Raw genomic sequence first — 19,205 nt, forward strand, 5'->3', positions numbered from 1 at the left:
CTGAACCCCGCCATGACTGGTTGAGCGAGCGCACAGGACAGGGGTCACAGCGCAACCAACAACCAACATTGCGACCAGCAAAAAACGAAGATTCAACGCAATAGATCAAGCCATTTCGGAGGGCAAAATGGCAAAAGATACATACAACAGCGGGGATTCGCTGGTCGTCACCGACCCAACTACTAATCCGCCGGTTAGTGGCTTGACTATGGGAGAGCGGACGGGATCCCGTATTCTACTGCAGGTATGGTCGTATGTGACAGTATGCACTGCCGTTGGGACTCAAGAGCACGGCAAGATGGCCCCCTGTAGCTCACCCTGGAGTCACATCTTCTACTTGCAGAGAACCATAGCATCATGATACAACTGCACACATCTGCGGTACTCAGTATCCTGTCTCACCGGATGTCCTTTACAGCCATGTCCCTGATCATCTCACCGAACGGCAGCGATATTCTCCGTTGTCAATCTTATGCGGACGATCCACATTCTGTGTCTTGACATCGGGGGTGCAATGCATAGACGGTGCATCTCTTAGAGCATCTGTCGAAGAGGCAACATTGGAGACATCGCCGGGGAGATTCACAACCTGGTTGTTTTGCCCTTGTGACTCTGGATCAGAGGTAACGGTAAAGAACTTCCACTTCGCTATACCATCGAAGCCTCCATCCAGCGGTACACCACCGCGTTTCTTCTCTCGGCTAATGTTGGGCGCTCTGGGATGAGGTCCGGCCCTGTATCCTGAGCTTTGTCTACGGGCTTGCCTTCCAGCTTTCTCGGTCTTATGATTGCATCTGGTAGACCGAGCATTCACTGGTAGTACCTCGTGTGAATGGAATCTTATTGGATACCGGAGTCTAATCTAGGGTTGTCTCCCTGCACATCAAGCAACCAACAATCTCAAGAATATATATCAGTATTTCTATAAGTTGGTTACTCGACCGTTGAGACTTGCGGCTGGGAGCCTATTTTGCAGACAGAACTTAGACAGGGGTCTGCTTGCCATTCAGTAACTTTTAGATGCTGTCCGTATCGGTTCGTGGCAGTCTTCTCTACTATGTAGATACCATAAGCCCTGTAGTAAGTGTTCTGGCCGATCAAGTGGGCCATTGTCTTGTTGGCCATGTCAACACATCTCACTTCATTCTTCCGCGCTTGTAACAGTATTCCACAAAAGAAAGGGCCCATAAAGTGAATTGAAGCACAACCGCAGTCAGATCTTGTCTATCGAAAGCTAAGTCTTCTTCGCCGCTTTCTTCTCTGCCTCCTTTTTCTTCTTCGCACAAGCCGTACAAGCAGTTGCTATGATCTCCAGCGAAGGGTAACGCATAGGGCATTTCTGAGCATTTTCGTTACTCTGTGGACATTGTTCCACTTTCTGCTCAGTTCTTGGGGCGCTGCAGCCGCAAATGTAGGTGAAGTCCTTTATTTTGCACATGGTTTTGTTTCGTTTGTAGTTGTTCTGATTTGATTTGGATGCTCGATACTTGGTTGTTGCTGGGTCTTGTGTATGTGGATTTACTGTCTTAGTTTTGGGAGCGGTACTTATACATCACGACTCGTTTCGCCTGCTCAATCACTGGTCAACTAATAGTTCTCGCAAAATTTAAGCACTGTAAAACTGCTGACTTCAGTGAATTCGAATGATGACTTGTCATGGTTGTCCAGAGACTGATGTACTGCTTCCAAAGCATCAACCAGCATGACTTGAGCGCACATCAAAGCAGGCTTACTATTACCTGAATCACAGGATCGGTGGCATTGATAATTCAGAGCGAAATACACTTAACGGAGGATGGCACCCAGTAAAGGGCCTTGCAGGTCCATGTTTCAGTGATCAAGCTGACTATCGCGAGTTTGTTACAGCCACGTTGACTTGTGAACTCGAATGGACTTGTATTACAGGTTATGAATCATCAAGTGACTCTTGGCTATGCTGCTGGGAATAGCGAGGCGTCTTTCACCTAGCCAACTCTGCCCTCTGACTTGTAGTACCTTTCTCTTCTTGTCCCCTAGTTCCCTCCTATAAGCTGGGATTTTAAGAGCGCTCGCATCGTAAGGCTTTCGGTTTCGTTCTGAGCAGTAGAGCATAAAAGAAAGCTTACGTTTAATTAGCCTCTGTAACATATGATAGTTGATTTATTTATCATAGAATATGTTCCTGACTTTCACTTTCCGTGTATAAGCTACAGCTATGAAATAGCCTATACAATCAGATATGTTCTATATCTGCGAGTGGAAAGGCAGGCTAGATCTACAGCCCGACCAAGGTTTCATTACAAAGTGTAGGCATTGATACCTCACCAAGATACCTGCGATCATCCATGTGAGCCCTATGTGTTCGGTGCCGAGTTCTTGCATGGCACTGGAATTAATGGACAGTCATCTCTTGGCATCCTCCCCTGTCCACTGCAGTTAGTCTAGGCAAATTCCTAGAATATGTCACTTGTAGAGCAATTCTCCACCTCAACTATTAATAACTACTTCCAGCTCACGTAACTTGACGGGTTTTGTAATAAAAACATCGACACCACTTCTAGTTGCTTCTTCACGTGTACTCTCAGAGCCAAGCCCCGTGATAGCCAAGATCTTGGATGCAGCTATCCCACTGTATCGCTCAAAGGCTCGTATCTGACGCGTAGCCTCTAGGCCGTCCATCACCGGCATCGATATATCCATGAGTACACACTTGAACTGCCCCGGCGTCTCTTTGTACGCATTCACCGCTTCCTGCCCGTTGACTGCGGTGCGGTGGGGCTTTTGGAGTTTCCTCATGAAATGAGTTAGCATCTTGAGATTTATGGGGTTGTCTTCTACTAGGAGGAACTGCGGAGTCTGGAAGTAGTCTTGGGCAGGGACGAGGCCGCCCAGGGGACTCTCTATGGCGGGGGTCGGTGGTTGGCTGCATGATACGGTGTCTGAGGGCGTGGGAAGGGGTATCGTTCCTGTGCTGCGTGGACTGTCTTCTGTCTCGGCCCAGAGGGTGATGGCACTTGAGATTGCCCTTCCTAGCTTGTTCGGAGTCAGGCTTGAATGGGTTAGCAAAGATGAACATTGTATAATGAGATATTACTCACGGTTGCGCAATATAGTCACATAATCTGGCGTATCCAGTCGATACGTGTGCTGACTCGTATCTTTGAACGACAAGTGCGTTGTTGCAAACCACCAGCACCGGTGCGTCGGGCCATGACTGCGCTAGTTCTGAAATGTTTCTCGTTGAGGGATCCTGCACGACAACAATATCTGGAGCTAGCCGCTCCGCCTCTGGTGACGCGTCCGATACCATGCCAAGATGTTCAAAGCACAGCTCATTCATCAAGGCTTGACAAGTCATAGACTCATGCTGAAGAGCAGCTCCAGGACTCGGAAGCGGGTCGGTCAGTCTGGCGCGCAGGCCGTGGCATGGGCTCTGTGTGTAGGCCGCAAACTCGGATGCTGGAGAGCTTGTGCCTTGCAGCATTGGTATCGACACTGTGACTTTGGTGCCCACGTCGACTTGGCTGCTGATGGATATTGTGCCTCCAAGCTGGTACGTCATCCTCTGAACGAAACTGAGCCCCAAGCCCGTTCCACTGGATAATTGATCCTCTTGAGAGAAAGGTTTGAAGATGTTATTGCGAAGAAAGTCCTCACTGATTCCCCGACCTGTGTCTTCGACTACCAGTTCGACCACGCGATCTCCTCCGATTGCATCGTCTGGTTGCGACTGAGCCATGGTGACCTTGATGAAGCCTTGAAATGTGTACTTGAGTGAGTTTCCGAGAAGGTTCATAATAATTCGGCGGATCGCACCGGCCGTCGTTTGGAAGCTCCAGGATAGCGTTGGATCGTAGAGTAAAAAGACGGACACGTCACCATCTTGTGGCCGGTTCCTTTGATTAATGGCCTTTGCCTCTGCGGCTTCTATGGAGTCCATCCGTCGAATGGCGCTGACATCGGCACTCGTTGGGCTATTGGATGAATTGAAGATGTGAGCGATCGATGCGTGCTGATAGCTGTGGCCAGCATAAACGCTCTCTACCACATCTTCAGCGATCTGGTCCAGGCGAACAGCTTTATTCATGATCTGCTCCCGATTCGAGGGCACAGTGCTGATCGTGGAACTCTCTGAACGGCCGTCGTTTATAGTATCTGCCCCGACCAGTTGATTGACTTTGGTAAAATCCAGTAGATGCTCTGTCGTGTCAAGGAGGGTACGGCAGCATGTACCGATCAAGTGAGCTATGTTCTGCTGCGCTGCACCTAAGCCAGAGTCGTTCAGCAGTTCAAGGCCAAGCGTGATTCCGTGAAGGGGAGAGCGTAGTTCGTGCGATATCGAGCCCAGAACGTCTGACTTGGCCTTGTCGGCTGCCAATGTCTCTATTTGAAAGGCTTCGCATGCCGCCAAAATTCCGAGAGCCCTGAAGAAGGGCAGTTCGCTGTCTTTGTCGGACTCACGGCGTGGTGCTTTTGACCACGCAAAGCCGCCGATGGAAACCAGGCCCTTGAGAGGATCCCAGATAGGTATGAATGCTACATATCGGGCTCCATTGAAAGCCCTTTGTAGTTCCCGCTGTTCGTAGCTGTGTTGTTCGTTTCTTGAACAGATGCTTGATGGTAATGGTTGTTCTCCCGATGCTGAGGCAAAGCGATTCATATCATGGGTGAATGAGCCTTGTGTGTCGAAGTCGAATATGCAACCTTCGGGGTATTGTTGAAGCATGTGAGATAGAAATACTTGTGAGATATTGTTAGCGTCCTTGGTGTCGTTGGAGCCGAGGGCATAGGAGGATCCAAGCAACTGGCAAGAGGGTTGGAATTTGGTGGCAGTAGGGGTATCATTGACGCTCGCATTGCTGTAGACGCCTGGGCTTAGGCAAGATGCATCGAGGGAGAAGTCGTACTGAGTTTCTGCTTCTGGTGAGTGGACTAAATGAAGGTCCCGAGAGTCTCCGCTGAAAAAGGCGCAGTTGTCTGCAGGGAGAGCTTCTTTGATGATGGTGGCGGCGATGAGAAATGGATTAGAGGATGTGTGATCTTTCTGTTGGTATTTTGGGGTCTCCAGGGAAACAGACTGTGTAGCGGAGGTATCTTCATTATCTTGACGTGCTGGAGTTTCGCTGGCATGGGGTTCTGAGGTGAGATGCGATTTCTGAACAGGCGAGTTCAACCCCCTCTCAGTGAATCTCTGGAGCCCAAGGCTCATCGCTGTGCTGCGCTTTAACGAATGCTTTATTCGGTTACCTTCAAGGTGGTCCATGATAGTCTGCGACAGTCCCCACATGACATTTGAGTGTCTATCTTCCCAGTTACCGCCAGGCGTAGAGTTCATGACGCACAAGACACCAATGTTGATGCCCCGAGGAGACCGTATTGGCACAGAGGCGTAAAACCTGGCGAAACTGCCTGGACGGCAATTGGGACTAGCTGCAAATCTTGGATCTGCGGCTAAGTCTTGAACAACAATTACCGGCAGCTCTTGCGAGGAAGAAGCATCCAGTGCCTCCTCGGTAGCACGTAGAGCATAGTGACAGGCGCCATCGGCACGGGGGATGTAGGTCCCGCAGAGTAAGAGATCATCGTCGCTGTTGTGTAACGATGAGCTGTTTAGTAGCGACGTGGAGGGTGTTGCTTCGGCGACTATGTACTGCCTCTTCTCGTCGAAAAAAGATACAAACGAGCGCTCAGTTTTTGTCTGGCAAGTTGCCAGCTGGGCGAGACTAGTGAGGACGGAATCCGGTGACTTTTCGGGCCCGGCTGCGCTGATCTCACTGAAGGGCTTACACGTTGCGCGCAGCAACTCATCGTATCTATGGAACCATGGTCAGCAGCAAAGCCTAGATAACAGCGTATGATCTCTCGGACGAAAACGTACCGTGAGGTCTCATTCTCACGCCTATCCTCAGGCATGTTCTTTCGTCCGACGATAGGAATCATCAAACTTGGGCCAAGGTAAAAGATGGGGAAATCCAGGGAAAAAAGGATCAACGATAAGACTTGACGCCTGTCAACGTTGGGCAGCGTCGCCACTTCGACACAAAGCTAAGAGGGGCATAGCGAGGGATTATTGGCCACTGATAGAGGCACTATACTAGAAAGGATGGACAGAGTTCTGGATCCCAAGGTCTTTGACGGTCTAGAACATCGTGTCCCCGGGGGCTTCATGGTGCTCCCGCTCGATTCACCGATCATGCCCATGGTCAACCGATGGAAATGCCATCCGACGATCGTGGCAATCCACCCGCAACATCGACTTGACCTTGCAGTCTTGCTCAAGGGATTCTCCGCACAGGCCGGGCAATCACAAAGCCGTATTTACCGCCGAGGTTTTTCTTTCAGCAGGGTTAATTCGGCCATCCAAAAACAGACACTTCACCACCCACAGCCCCAAAATATGACCTGTCTAGCCTGTTCCGCACGCAGCGCTACCTTGTTATTGCCCATGCAACAGAATCCTGTTTTTCTCTCTCACTCTCAGGCTAAGACAAAGTAGGTAAGCCAGAAGAAAAAGCCATCTCGTCATTCTCAACTCATAAATTCGTAGGAGGGAGATGGGGACCCCTGAAGTTCCGCCATGGCTCCGGGGCCTCTCCGTTCGTTACGCTTGTCTGGTTGGTTGACAGAGGCTACATATCCCTGTAGTGCATTTTGTTCAGACCCTGAACTGCGTAGACCCTCGGACCCCTAGACCCCGAAGTCCCTAGACCCTTGAATATGTGGGGACGCCATGTTCCGTTTTGTTCAAGTATGCATATTTGCTGATTTCAATGTTTTGACCTTATCGTGCCTAATAAATTCGAGAGGTGCCACGTAATCATTTCACAGGCAGAGTACTTTGTGTTTTATCTTGCATGCTTATTACATCGTCGCCTCTTATTTCATGAATCATGTATGTAAAGCGACCTGGAATTCCTTTTTCTTTCCCTTTCCCTTTTGCTCCCTAGTGATATCATAAACCAAACCGCCCAAGCATTGAATCCTGTGTAGTTGCCATGCCAGGAGCTCATTATTAACTGGAAGCTTTATTCCAAGCGTTTGCGATGACTAGTCAGAGCTAAAGCACTGAGTAGATGGTGCATTGTGGTATTTCTGTTGTCGCTTCGCATATATTAGACCGCAGAAATTGCACAGCGTTCGAGGTCCTGCTGGTCCCGTGCGCCAGCGCGGTGTCTGTTCTGTTTGGCAGGACGTGCATGACTTGTTGTTGACAAGCTGAGAAGAATTTACCTCCCAGAGCCGCAGGTCCTGCAGTTGGTGGTGTTGAGGTTTTGGCGGATGGCTGTGGCGTCTGGGCCTCTTATGTGAGACTGCTTGACTTTCTGACTTGTTCATTGCCTTGTCTGTGTATATCATGCTATGCGATAATTCCTGGTCTCCATGCAAATGGCATGGCGCGTCGGTGTGGCATCTGGGGGACCCGGTCTCGCTCGTCAAGGCCGAAGCTATGGCTGATGTCTGGAATACATTGACATGGCCGAGGGGATGGCCAACACATTCCGATGATTGGCCGTTGCACTGAAATTGTAAGTATTGGTTTACGGGTTTGGTGAATGCTCCTTACCTTTAAGCGTGAACGCTCATGTTTTGATCTTGTTGTGGGAGAGTTAGACGAGGATTTGGTTCGTGTGCGGGATGCTCGTCGCTGCTGACAACGAGGACGTGTACATCGAATAGTCGCATCTATTGGCTCAGTCGATGGAAAGGGACATGGGATAGTCGTTGGTGTGAGTGAGTACTCCATTGTGTGAATTGTGTGGCGATCTTGATGAACAGCAAGAGATCTGGGAATCGAGCAGTGTTTATCTAACTTAACGATTATCGAGGTATCGGCAGGGTCCAGTCTCCGAGCCTCCACAAACCTGACTCGTCCTGTATGATGTCACCTCCGTGGGGACAGACAGAGTGAGTGTGTGCCCCCTTGTGTCAGTGGAAGCGGAGTACTTTCTCCGTACATGCGAATGTATCTATTGGGCATTGCACTGTCCAGTGGCTGGTTGCCGTCGGGAGGGGGGGGATATCACCGCCTCCGGCCTCTTATTGTTGGCGCAATGGCTACGCAGGCAGGCTTTAAGTTAGACCGGCTGGTAGCCATTGGTAGAGTAGGTACGGAGTATATAAGTATGTATGTAGGAGGGAAATAAAGCACCAAAAACGACTTAGTAGCTCGTCAGGGATTTCTGTTGTGAACAAGACAGGGGAGTTGCTCGGGCGACTTTGTCTCCAGAGTCATGGCTATCAGGTGATAGGCTTTGTGCAGTTCGACGATTTGTATGTAGGCAAAGTACATGGTAAAATAAATTAATTGTTCACTGAGTAGGAGTAGAAATACGTGGTTGCGTTACTGAGCTGAGTTACGCCCGTCTCGGAGGTGGACGACGGATATTACAGGTCAAAGTCCCTGGCCTTGGTGGGACATGTTCGGCTTGGCGCCGTACTGTAACGGTAAGTTCTGGTGTTAATCAGACCCAGCCAATGGTTAGCTTGAGCGGGTTATTTATGCAATTTCTCCATTTCTGTTAATTCCGCTCATTGGACTGTCAGGTTCTCAGGGTTCAAAAATCGCTAAGCTTTTCCGTCGCCTGCGGGAATTAAGCGACAATCGAAGTGCGCACTCTAGCATGTACTGTAACAGTACAATGAACCAGAGGGATGCAGCCATTTCAACGGACCACGGAGCAGTTAAAGTCGGAGGTGACAGTCGAGCTGAAAACGTGCTGCTTTGGGACAATAAGGTGCTGTAATCTGCTCCTATACCATGTCTTCCATGGTTGACATGGGTGCTGCAAAACTTGAAAGTTGGCAGCTTTGCAGGAAATAAAACAAGCGTCTACCCAAGACAGATGACAGATGGATGCAATATAGCGCTCATAGTGATGTAGCCCCGGGTCGATCCGGTGACAGATGCCCACATAAATTACCCTGACTTTCCAACATGGCACATGTGACCCTGCCGATCCCTCAGTCCGTCCATAAGATCAAACTCAATTTTCCCATTTTCCCTCACCCCGATTCCTGACATACCCATCATACCGCATGGCATTTTTCCCAATGAAGATTTATCCTCCCCTCATTTAGGCGTTCCCAGGAGGCGGACAGACATGCCAGGTCACCGACAGCAAAGGCCTCGGCGCAGCACCAACCTTTTGATTCACGACTTATTCAGTGCTGACGAAAACACAACGATCCACTGGGGGCCAATTTGTAAGGATCAATAAATAAAAGAGACATTACACTGGCGTCCCGTAGCTGACACGTCCATCTCAACCAGCTGATGTCGAATGGCTCGTGGAATGTCTCGTTTCCCGTGAAGCAAAGCGCCACTGTATAACACAGCAAGATGTAAACAATCTTATAGACTTTGGCAGCCTTGAATACACGAGCGACATCAAGGATCGGCTGGTCTGTCCGATATGTATTGGCATTTTCATAACTCCCGTGATCATACCCTTCGGACATCTATTCTGTCTCGAGTGTATACAAAGGCATTACAAGACGTGCCAGTGCTGTCCCCTGGATAGAAGGAGGATTCAGGCAAACAGAACACGGGTTGCCAAGGGCGTTATGGAGGCGATTGGAGGCTTGCATGTGCGTTGTCCCAACTCTAAGGATGGATGTACTCGTGAGATGAGGCGGGATTGCATTGTTGAGCATCTGTTAAACAGCTGCTGTACTGCCAAGATATCGCAAACAAGTAAATCACAAATAAATTCACATGTTCCATAACATACGTTTTTGAGATCTCGGGTATTAGCTACTGAATCATTGAACTTAAAGTAATACTCTTGTAAATACAACGCAAGTGATACGTTAACTCCTTCAATCGCTGTCTTTCAGGCTTGCTTCAATGCTCTTAAGGTATTGCAGTTGCATTGATTTGGGTGACTGGCCGGATGACTGAAGCATCACTCACTGTACTTAGCCCATCGAACCATCTCACGCAAGCTAATCACGTTACATCATGCTTCTATCCCTCATGCTTTAGAGTGAAGCTCTACCCATCTGGCGGGCTGTACTCGTGGGCTAGTTGTTGCTTGCCGACAGGCTGTCCTTTGTAAATGAGCTTGCACGTTTAATGCTGTGTAGGTCATGCTAATTGCAAATAGTTTAGTCACATGGACCTTACAGGCGGTGAGAGATGAGCGGTTGTTATTAAGCCTTGCGATTCTTTGTTATTCAAGTGTGCCTCTTTGTGGACGGTAAGACTTCCGGCACTTGGCAACTCTACCCCCCTTACTCGGCGGTATGCTTCTCTGGTCGGGTCCTTAATATTTCTCTCTACGTAAGTCTGCATATCAGCAGTCCATGCATCTATATCCCTGCAATGTATGCCTTCCCTCTCTGAGTTGAGGGCAAGTACCCAAGTCTTTGTCTTTTAGTCCGAGCCGGTTGGATATGTGGCAACGTTCCCATTGTTTCTGCGTCTCCCTATATTGCAACGACATATCTTGAGAATATCATCCGGTCAGCACATGTCAGCTGGGCGTTGGGCAAGCCGTCAGTGTATTGAGTCTTCTCGTGGGATTTTATGTGTTGGGTTTGGGGTTTGATTTTTATTGAACGGTCGGTTGGTGGACAGTGATATGTATCTTACGCGCCAAAGTGGTCTTCACTTTCGTATTTGCTATTGGACGGACTCCAACCGAGATTACGCAGTGGCACATACTCGCGTGTTACTATTGCAATGATTGTCCCAAAAGTCCACTGTTCGTGGTTGTTAGAGTCCAAAGTCCATTCTGGCCATTCACCTTCTGTCACCGCCAAACAGACAGGTTCTTGCGACACAGAGAAGGCATTTGCCGATTCAACTCTAATGATGTATCAGATTTATGACCTTATCCCGTATTTCTTCTTTTCCATGGCCTTAAAACATATCAAGCATACCAATGGGAGAATTTCGGTATCGCATCTATAAAGTCCAGGGCACTTAGATGTGTTGAGACATGGGGTATCTCTCGAGCAATTCCTCCATCCTATAGGGAATATGTTTCTCACGCCACACTTGCAACGCCATCTTGCGGTATCATAATGCACATGATGATTATATGCTGTCTCTAGCATCGATCGACTCACATTCTTGACTCTTGCTTTGAACTTCTTTTGTCGGACTTGGTTATCTTTGAGAGTGTTTGATCGCAGAGGAAGCTGCTTAATCTACGCTCAGGAATTCGTTTACTCTGTCTTGACAAGCAATCCATGAATATCTTTCACGGTCTCTCCTGAGTATCATGTGCTGTTTTTTTCTGAAAGGGAATCTACTAAGTTTAAATAAAATTTATTACTAGTTACAGGAGACTTCGAATTACTGATGCTCGATTTTGTCCCCCGCGCACATGTCCTGTAGATATGATCTGAGATAAGCTTTATGACCCTGTCTCTTCCTTCTTCTTTTCCTTGGCCTTCTTGCATTTTACACATTCCCATGGGATGATACTAGGTAGTAGCCTTTTAAACTTAGGACACTTGACTGAATTTGTAAGATTCTTGCTTTCTAAGTAGGCCTTCTATTCTACTGAGAATATACATATAGCGCCGCAGGCGTATTGCCCTTCCTACAGATATATAATATATACAATAATTATGTAGTCTCTCTAGCTCCTGGAGTCTTAGATTCTGACTGCTTACCTTAATCCTGTATGTTTGTAATTATGGCGGAGAAAGATCTGTGCAGAGGTACTGGCTTTATACTCTGCAGATTGGCTGCTCTAACTGACCGTGTAATTCATAGGTCCAGTTCACGGCCTCTTGAAGGCATTATATATGTAAATACGTATCTATAACTTTATCTAAATCGCTAGAAAGAGGGCAGTTATTAAACAGTAAGCTGTAATCGCATCTGCACCAGCACTGGAAAACACTTCACTCGCGGATAATTGTCACACAAAGTTTCTACATTTCTGAATGCAGGCCGTCTGACAGCTATGGCGTGTCACATCCGAGCCGCATAACATTGTTTATTGGCACAGCAAAACACGTTTGATCGAGGGCAGAAGCTCACAGACTTCACTGGCAGTTGGTCAAGAAGGATGCGCTGAATCAGAGCATGGTTTCATTGCATTTACGTGGTTCTGAACTGCAAATAATTGTGTTCCGTTGGACCTCGTCAAAGCTCCAGTAGACATTTGATCGCCAGTGGGTCCGACCTGAACAAGTGAGGGAGGGCATGATCACTGGCAGCACATCTGCCACGGGAAAGACTCCAACTGGGCAATGAAACATCAATCTTTGACTTGAGTGAGGGAACAGGGCTTATTCCCACGTGCAGCTACTTGTCAGATTATGTCATTCGTGTTTAAACCCTGTACTGGCGGTAACGCTAGTGATCGGAGCCGGTCCCGCGGGTTTGCGGCCGCCCGAAATGTCAAGTTGCGACCCTACCCCTAGCAAAGTCACCATCAACCTCAACATGACGTCTGCTTACTTGCAGACAAGAAGAATACGACTTGTAATCTGACGCGTGTGGATGTTCACACTCGAGCGTTATTATGATCTGACCGGACTGTTAATTGCAAATATCTTAGCAGCAGGAAAGATGACGAAACCAGAGTCCACCAATCATCTCTGGGAATACGAGATGTTGAGATGAACTGATCGAACAAACTCCTGAAACACTCTAGGCAACTTTATCCGAGTGCGAACGATGCGTACGGAGTAGCCTCGTAGGGTAAAGCGACACCCTCAGCCTCAATCAAAGGCGCCAGTTTATGCCGAAACGCGACTGGATTTTGTGCCCGCGGACGCCCGACGGATTGAATCAGCCCAATCACGACCGCGCTAGCGTCACCGTCTCGAACAAGGGCCACGACGACCAACGGAACAGGACTAGTTGATTGGCTAAACAACCCTGTCACTTCACCATGAAGCCAACCGAGCGTGTCACCATCTGGCACTGGGAGACTATTCTATTTTAATAAACTTTGTATAAATTTGCTATATCCATGCTTCTGGAGCTTTATAGTTAAAGAGCTTAATTCGCTGATCTGTAAAGACTTTAACTTTCTCCCGTCTTCCGAATGCTACATATGCACCATGTCGTCAAACATGATCGACCGCCTTCGTAGCAAGAAGAGCGCCAGAAGTCTAAATGACAAGGATAAGGTGTTGAGGAAGCTCAGCCCTGTGTGAGTGCTACTCTGTCCCACAATCTCAAAGGTAAAGCTAACATCTTGCAGTGAACACCTGCAAGCTGCTCATTACTCGTTAGGAGCAATTATCGGCTGTGCGATATCATGTCGTTATCGTATTCCCGAATCACTACTCGCCTCGGATACTGCATCGCTCCAGAAACTTGTTGAAAATGCCTTCGCCCGTGCTATTCTCCAGCATCCGCTGTTCACGGTGGGGCGAATCAACGCGGACTCTAAGAAGCAACATTGGGTGCGACTTGATCAGATTGACTTAAATAATCACATAGAATGGCGTACGGTCTCTGATCAGGAAGCGTACGAATCGGTTCTCCATGCCACCTTGGAATGGCAAATCAATGAGCCCTACACGAATCTCGAGACCCAACCTGGTTGGAGAGTGACTATACTCAGACCAGCCGAGGTCAACTTTATCGATGTCGTTTTTGCTTGGGACCATACTGCGGCAGATGGGAAGAGCGGAAAGGTTTTCCAAGACAGTCTACTCACTTGTCTCAACACACCAGACGACGACACCGTGATACTCAAGGGCCGCGTCTTTGAGGTCCCCAATACCGAACTCACGCCTCCATTGCATCACTTGATCAGACTGCCCGTCTCTCTGCACTTCATCGTCGGTGAATTCGGTCGGGATATTATCGCTTCGATCAAGGCGAAAGAACTACCTCACATGGCGACATGGGCACCAATACCGACAGAGCCATCCACAACGAGCATGGTGGCCACGAAAGTTACGAAAAAGGCGCTAAAGCCTGTACTCGACGCGTGTCGTCAGCACGGCACGACCTTGACGGGGCTTATGCACGCGCTTATTGCAGTTTCAATGGCGACGAGATTGGCGGAGATCAAGGCTTCTGCGTTTTTATGCGGCACACCTGTTTGTCTGCGACAGTTTCAGAAGCCTGGCCATCCAAGCATCGATTTGAACAAGACGGCCATCAACAGCGTGGCATACTGGCCTTTTACATTTGACGAGGAACTTGTTGCAAAGGTTCGAGAACAAATCAACGAGGCTCAAACAAAGCCAAACATGAGCGCAAACCTGGAAGCGACGGTCTGGTCATGCGCGAAGGCGATACGAGACGGTCTATCAGCCAAGCTGGACTTGGGTACCAGGAATGATCACATCGGACTAGCCAAATTCGTGAAGGACTGGCAGTCATTCGTCAAGGACCACGGCAAAACGCGCTCGTATTCATGGGAGATAAGCAATCTTGGTGTTATACAGGGTAAAGCAGAAGGTGATAAGTGGGCTATTGAGAGCGCAACATTCACGCAGACCGCACCGACGTTTGGATCGGCGTTGACATTCAGTGTCATTTCTGCTCAGGGAGGGGATTTGGTGGTGACGAATACGTGGCAGGTTGGGGTTGTTGAGGAGGATTTTGCTGTTGGTGTGAGCTCTGATGTGGAGGGTTGGTTGAATGAGTTAGGGAGGACCGGGAGTATCAACTTTGGAGCAGTTGGGGTAGCGAGCTAGATGAAGCATTGGCCAGGGTTCTCTTGGGAGAGTCTTGTGTTAATTACCGCGGATACCACTGTAGCGAAGACTTTGTAGACATATACCTCTTGCCTTTTCAACGCTTCTCCCGTTACCCAACGTGATAACTGACTAACGAGCAAGTATCAGAGATATGGTACCTAAGCAAACGGCTCACCCTCCCCAGGCTCATCAACACCAAGCGCAATCTTGCCGACAGTAGTACTGCTCTCCACCCTCCTATGCGCTTCCTTGAGCCCCTCAAGCGTCAACCTAAGACGTGTACCAGCTGTAGAGAACAGTGTCCCATCTTCCATCAGACGGGAGATAGTTCCCAGCATCTCATGATAATCTTCAACGCCTGTGTCATGATATGCAGCGGAACCAACCCAATCCCATGAGAATGTGAGTGACTTGGACATGAATTCTGTTCCATAGAAACTCACGTCTGCTTGGACGACGGTGCAGACTTTTCCGAACGGGGCGCAGATTTTGGCGACGGATTGGATGTATTGCTCGGTTCGGGCGACGATGTAAACGTATCTGTGTCTGTTAGCGAGTGATATGCTTCAGTGTAATGTGGTGCTTACTTGATGGGGACATTGAGCTTTAAATCTTTGATCTGTTTGACAAGATCCTCTCGATGGTTGATGACATGCGTAGCGCCCATTCGCTTGCAGGAGTCGATCGTCTCAGGTCGCGATGCCGTAGCCACAATGACTGGAAGCTTAAGCACTCTCCTCGCAAGCTGAATCGCAGCACTTCCTACACCACCTCCTCCATTTATCTTGTGTAATAATGTTAGTTCATTGGCCATGTCGAAAGCTGCCCCGAACTTACAATCAAGATACCCGTCTGCTCTTCAGGCTTGACCTCCATCCTTCGATACAACGACTGATATGCTGTCATGAAAGTCAATCCGTAGCTCGCAGTATCGACGAAGTCGAGACTCTTTGGCTTTTTGGCACAGGCGAGCTCGCTTACGAGCTGATACTCCGCATAGCTTCCCTGATCAGTCGATGGGCCTACCCAAGAGACTTCATCGCCGACTTTGAAGAGCTGGCAGTCGGGTCCAGTCTTCTCAATTACTCCGGCGCCGTCGAAGCCTATGATGTGAAAGCCTTTTGGGACGTGGTTATAGTAGTCTGCCAATTCGTCAGTCTTACTCCGCACGATTGGAGCTGGTGGAATTACCGGGCGCATCGTCATAGGTTCCTGATCGGACCTTGTGATCAATTGGGTTGACGGAACAGGCTTTGACTCTGTAAAACATCAGTACTTCTGTCTCTAAAAATGAAAGAATGATTAGGAACGAACTTGACGACAACCTGTCGGCCAATAGGATCACCAGGCTTTGGGACGTCTCGCGATTCGAGGTTATCAACAGGACCGTACTTCGAGACTCCAACAGCTTTCATAGTGGCCATATTGCAGTTTTTAATAGGCAAAAATGGTTCGCAATTGAGAATACAGGTTTTGGATGAACTAGTTAGTTTTGATTTACGTGCATACAGATTGTCAAAGATAGAGTAGTGAGATGTATTTGTATCCATAACCGTCATGACATAAGTTACAGTGGAGTTGAACACATCATAATGCGGGTATACTTACACGATGCTGCCATCATTCACAACCCACAAATTACAAAATATTATCGACATGTTATTAAATATTACACCCTAAACCCATTGATAATGTCCGAGAAATGTCACATCGAAAACCAAGCTCGGCAACATCAGAGCTTTCGCCTCCTAATCCGAGCAGCGACCTTTCCCTTGGGCGGTATAGTTCCAAACGGAAAGTAATCCATGTTCGGCCTGACCTTACTCGCCGCTTCGGGGTCAACAAGTTCAATGTCAAATGCACGCAGAGCAACTGCTACAGCAGCCATGAGTTCCTGTTTGGCGAAGAATCGACCAGGGCACATTTTTGTTCCGCCACCGTAAGGATACCAATATCCCAGCGTTCCATCAATAGTAGGCCGTGCTTTACGGTCCTCCTCTGAGGTACGCTTTGTAGGCTTTTCCGCTGGAGCGGTTGGGCGAACTGGGCCGCTGGTTGGATCATTCTCGTAGACGAGAAACCGCTCTGCCCAGAACGACTCAACAGGGTGTTCTTCGATTCCATCGGGTTGTACATGTCCAGTGTTCCAGAAATCAGGATCGTGGCCGCCAACCCATGATGAAGAGAGCATGCCGACGCCTTGCTTGAGCTGCCACTTTCCGAATTTGAGATTGGGAATGGTTGATGTTCGTCCAACGGGTGAAGCAACGCGAAGGCGTAATGTCTCGAGGTAGATGGAATTGATCAGGGGACCGGAGCAGAGCTTTTCGATATCGAAAGATAGAGACTTGTCAATGAAAGAAGGTTGCATCTCGGCCATTACTCTGTCCTTAAGATCATTGTCAAGTAGAATATCCAGGAGGATCCACATGCCGGCGGGAATGGCATTAGCATTAACCCTGCAAGTAATTAGTGAAGCCCACATGTGAGAGGACAATCCGGGGTTGGCGTTGTTAGTGATTGACTTACGCCCACATGAGCCCCAGGTCAAGAGCAGCGCCACCTCTTGGGGTCAACCCAACGCTCTGGAACATCTTTTGTCTAGCGCTCATCAATTTCGTTCCAAACTCTGGTGTCCAATCCTTCTTGATAACACCGTCTTCATCAGTAAAGTCAAACAGCTTGTTTCCATGTTCATGGTACTTCAGCACGCTCTCAACGCACTTGTCTCTAGCTGCATAACTTCTCGGAACAAGCCATCGGGGCATCCGCTTGAAAAGGCTGGGAAGACGGTAGTCGAACAACCAAAAGTCCTCAAGGAAGGTTGGTGAGATGTCGAGAAACCGTTCGCCGCACAGAGCAGTTACTGCAGCGCGGAAAAGATTGTTCTTAAGCCACTCATAAAGATCATCGACCTCAGTCCACTCGTCCTCATTCAACCTGGTGTCTTTCTCAATAATATCAGAGTACACCTCGACAAACTTTGCAGTCATCGAATTCAGTGGCCCTCCTGTCAAAAGAGCATGCAAATCACGATGCTGAACAAAGTCAAATCTCTTCGACGGGTCAACATGTCCAAACTGAGAATCGTCATCAACATAGATCGGCATATCGCACTCTGGCAAGCCAAACGCATCTCGAACAGTCATTACACCAAGGGATTTGGTAGTTAAATGTCGCGACGCCTTGAAGAGCTCAATAATAGGCTGGCCGTGAGGAATAAAGTACATGTCCTCTGCGCCGACAAAGATACGTAGCGGGACATTTCCGAATTTGGATCTTGGCAGCAGATCAGTGCATGGCCAAGCCTTGGCGGTCCAGGGGGGACTTACAGAATAGACGATAAGAAGCCCTCAGTGTAAAAAGCGAAGCCAATTGTGTTTCCTACATAGGGAATCCAATACGGAACCCTCGGAGGCTCTCGTGCGCTTTGGCCATGCTGATAGCCCTTATTGCCGACGGACGTGAGAACGTATGTCACGATGAAGGGCAGAATGGCGAGGCTGAGAAGCTTGAGGTAGGTTGTTGTCTCAGTTACTGAGCCTGGATTGGCTGCGGCGGTCTTGGCGACGTTCATTGTGCCACAGCGAGAGGCGTTGGGTGGTTGAGATTGGATGCTGACATTGGTTGATGCATTTTGACCGCCATCGACAACAAGTGATGTGATTGGTGAAGTGGGAGATTTGATGTAACTTACCGTGGAGGGTTAGCGTGTACGGTAAGTTACCTGCGATGCGATGCTTGGTGTCAAGTTGGATACCCTAGAGCATGTGAGCTGTAAATGAAATGATGTCTTTAACACGGCGGCACATGACTTAATGTGTCAATCTGGGGTATAGGACGATAGGATTTAATCTTGTTAGATATGGAAGATAATGAAAAGGTATAAGTAAGGATTGTCGTACAAGCGTGATGGGAAAAGCTTTGGACCCAAATCATAACTGCATGTCGTAACCAAGGTATCAATTGCGATAAATTTACAAAGACTTCCGAATTGGGGTGTTGAACCTTCTTGACCGGCCAAAAGGTCATCATCCAGGTTCTCCTCTTATTAGCTTAATGCTGTAGTAATTAGCCAATCATTATGGTACAATGTCTAAGTTGTGAGCTCAATGTGTTATTTGCAGTTGAGATTTGTGAGTGAGAGCCTATTCCAGCAGACAGAACTTAGAACCCTCTTGGCATCGCTTAGTTCCCGATTATTCCCAGTAGTCCCATCAACGGCATAATTCCAGAAGCAATCCTTCCCGCCGACACGCTTGGCATATGCCCCTCAGGGAGCATCCGTAGCCATGACTAATTCCGCAAACTCAATCCCCAATAACCTCGCACTCAATCTCACCATTTTCGTATGCACATGTAACCTTCCATCCCCGTCCCATTCCACAACGCACTTTTGTCCTCCAGATCGCGTGATCCATCCGACAAAAAGTCCATCAACACCGACAAACATCCCCTCATAGATAAGATAGCGAATGCCGTTATCCGTGCGTGACCCCACAGCGTGCCCCTGAGTAACTTCCCATATCGGACTAATCGCATCATGATCTGCATACGGGATACGGAAAATGCCCCCAATCGAGAAGTTCGGCGCCAAG

The 19,205-nt window shown here is 48.5% G+C and overlaps 4 protein-coding genes across 4 annotated transcripts; 1 reads left to right on the forward strand and 3 right to left on the reverse strand.

Annotated features, from left to right (window-relative positions):
- Window positions 1-2,382: 2,382 nt before the first annotated feature.
- FTJAE_11964 (peroxide stress-activated histidine kinase mak2) lies at window positions 2,383-5,919 on the reverse strand (the record flags this gene model as incomplete). Its single annotated transcript, XM_037344963.1, has 4 exons — window positions 2,383-2,402; window positions 2,496-3,028; window positions 3,078-5,792; window positions 5,858-5,919. The coding sequence occupies 4 exons, from the start codon at window positions 5,917-5,919 to the stop codon at window positions 2,383-2,385; spliced, it is 3,330 nt and encodes a 1,109-aa protein (XP_037200975.1).
- Window positions 5,920-13,020: 7,101 nt separating this feature from the next.
- Window positions 13,021-14,604, forward strand: FTJAE_11965 (uncharacterized protein; the record flags this gene model as incomplete). Its single annotated transcript, XM_037344964.1, has 2 exons — window positions 13,021-13,100; window positions 13,152-14,604. The coding sequence occupies 2 exons, from the start codon at window positions 13,021-13,023 to the stop codon at window positions 14,602-14,604; spliced, it is 1,533 nt and encodes a 510-aa protein (XP_037200976.1).
- A 161-nt stretch (window positions 14,605-14,765) lies between these two features.
- Window positions 14,766-16,031, reverse strand: FTJAE_11966 (NADPH2:quinone reductase; the record flags this gene model as incomplete). The annotated part of the gene is made up of 5 exons (XM_037344965.1): window positions 14,766-15,147; window positions 15,195-15,391; window positions 15,445-15,749; window positions 15,799-15,866; window positions 15,922-16,031. The coding sequence occupies 5 exons, from the start codon at window positions 16,029-16,031 to the stop codon at window positions 14,766-14,768; spliced, it is 1,062 nt and encodes a 353-aa protein (XP_037200977.1).
- A 308-nt stretch (window positions 16,032-16,339) lies between these two features.
- On the reverse strand, window positions 16,340-18,184 carry FTJAE_11967 (cytochrome p450 7a1; the record flags this gene model as incomplete). The annotated part of the gene is made up of 3 exons (XM_037344966.1): window positions 16,340-17,066; window positions 17,137-17,886; window positions 17,940-18,184. The coding sequence occupies 3 exons, from the start codon at window positions 18,182-18,184 to the stop codon at window positions 16,340-16,342; spliced, it is 1,722 nt and encodes a 573-aa protein (XP_037200978.1).
- Window positions 18,185-19,205: the final 1,021 nt, after the last annotated feature.

This window comes from Fusarium tjaetaba, assembly GCF_013396195.1.
Source record: "Fusarium tjaetaba strain NRRL 66243 chromosome Unknown NRRL66243_c0000309, whole genome shotgun sequence".
NCBI lineage: Eukaryota > Fungi > Ascomycota > Sordariomycetes > Hypocreales > Nectriaceae > Fusarium > Fusarium tjaetaba.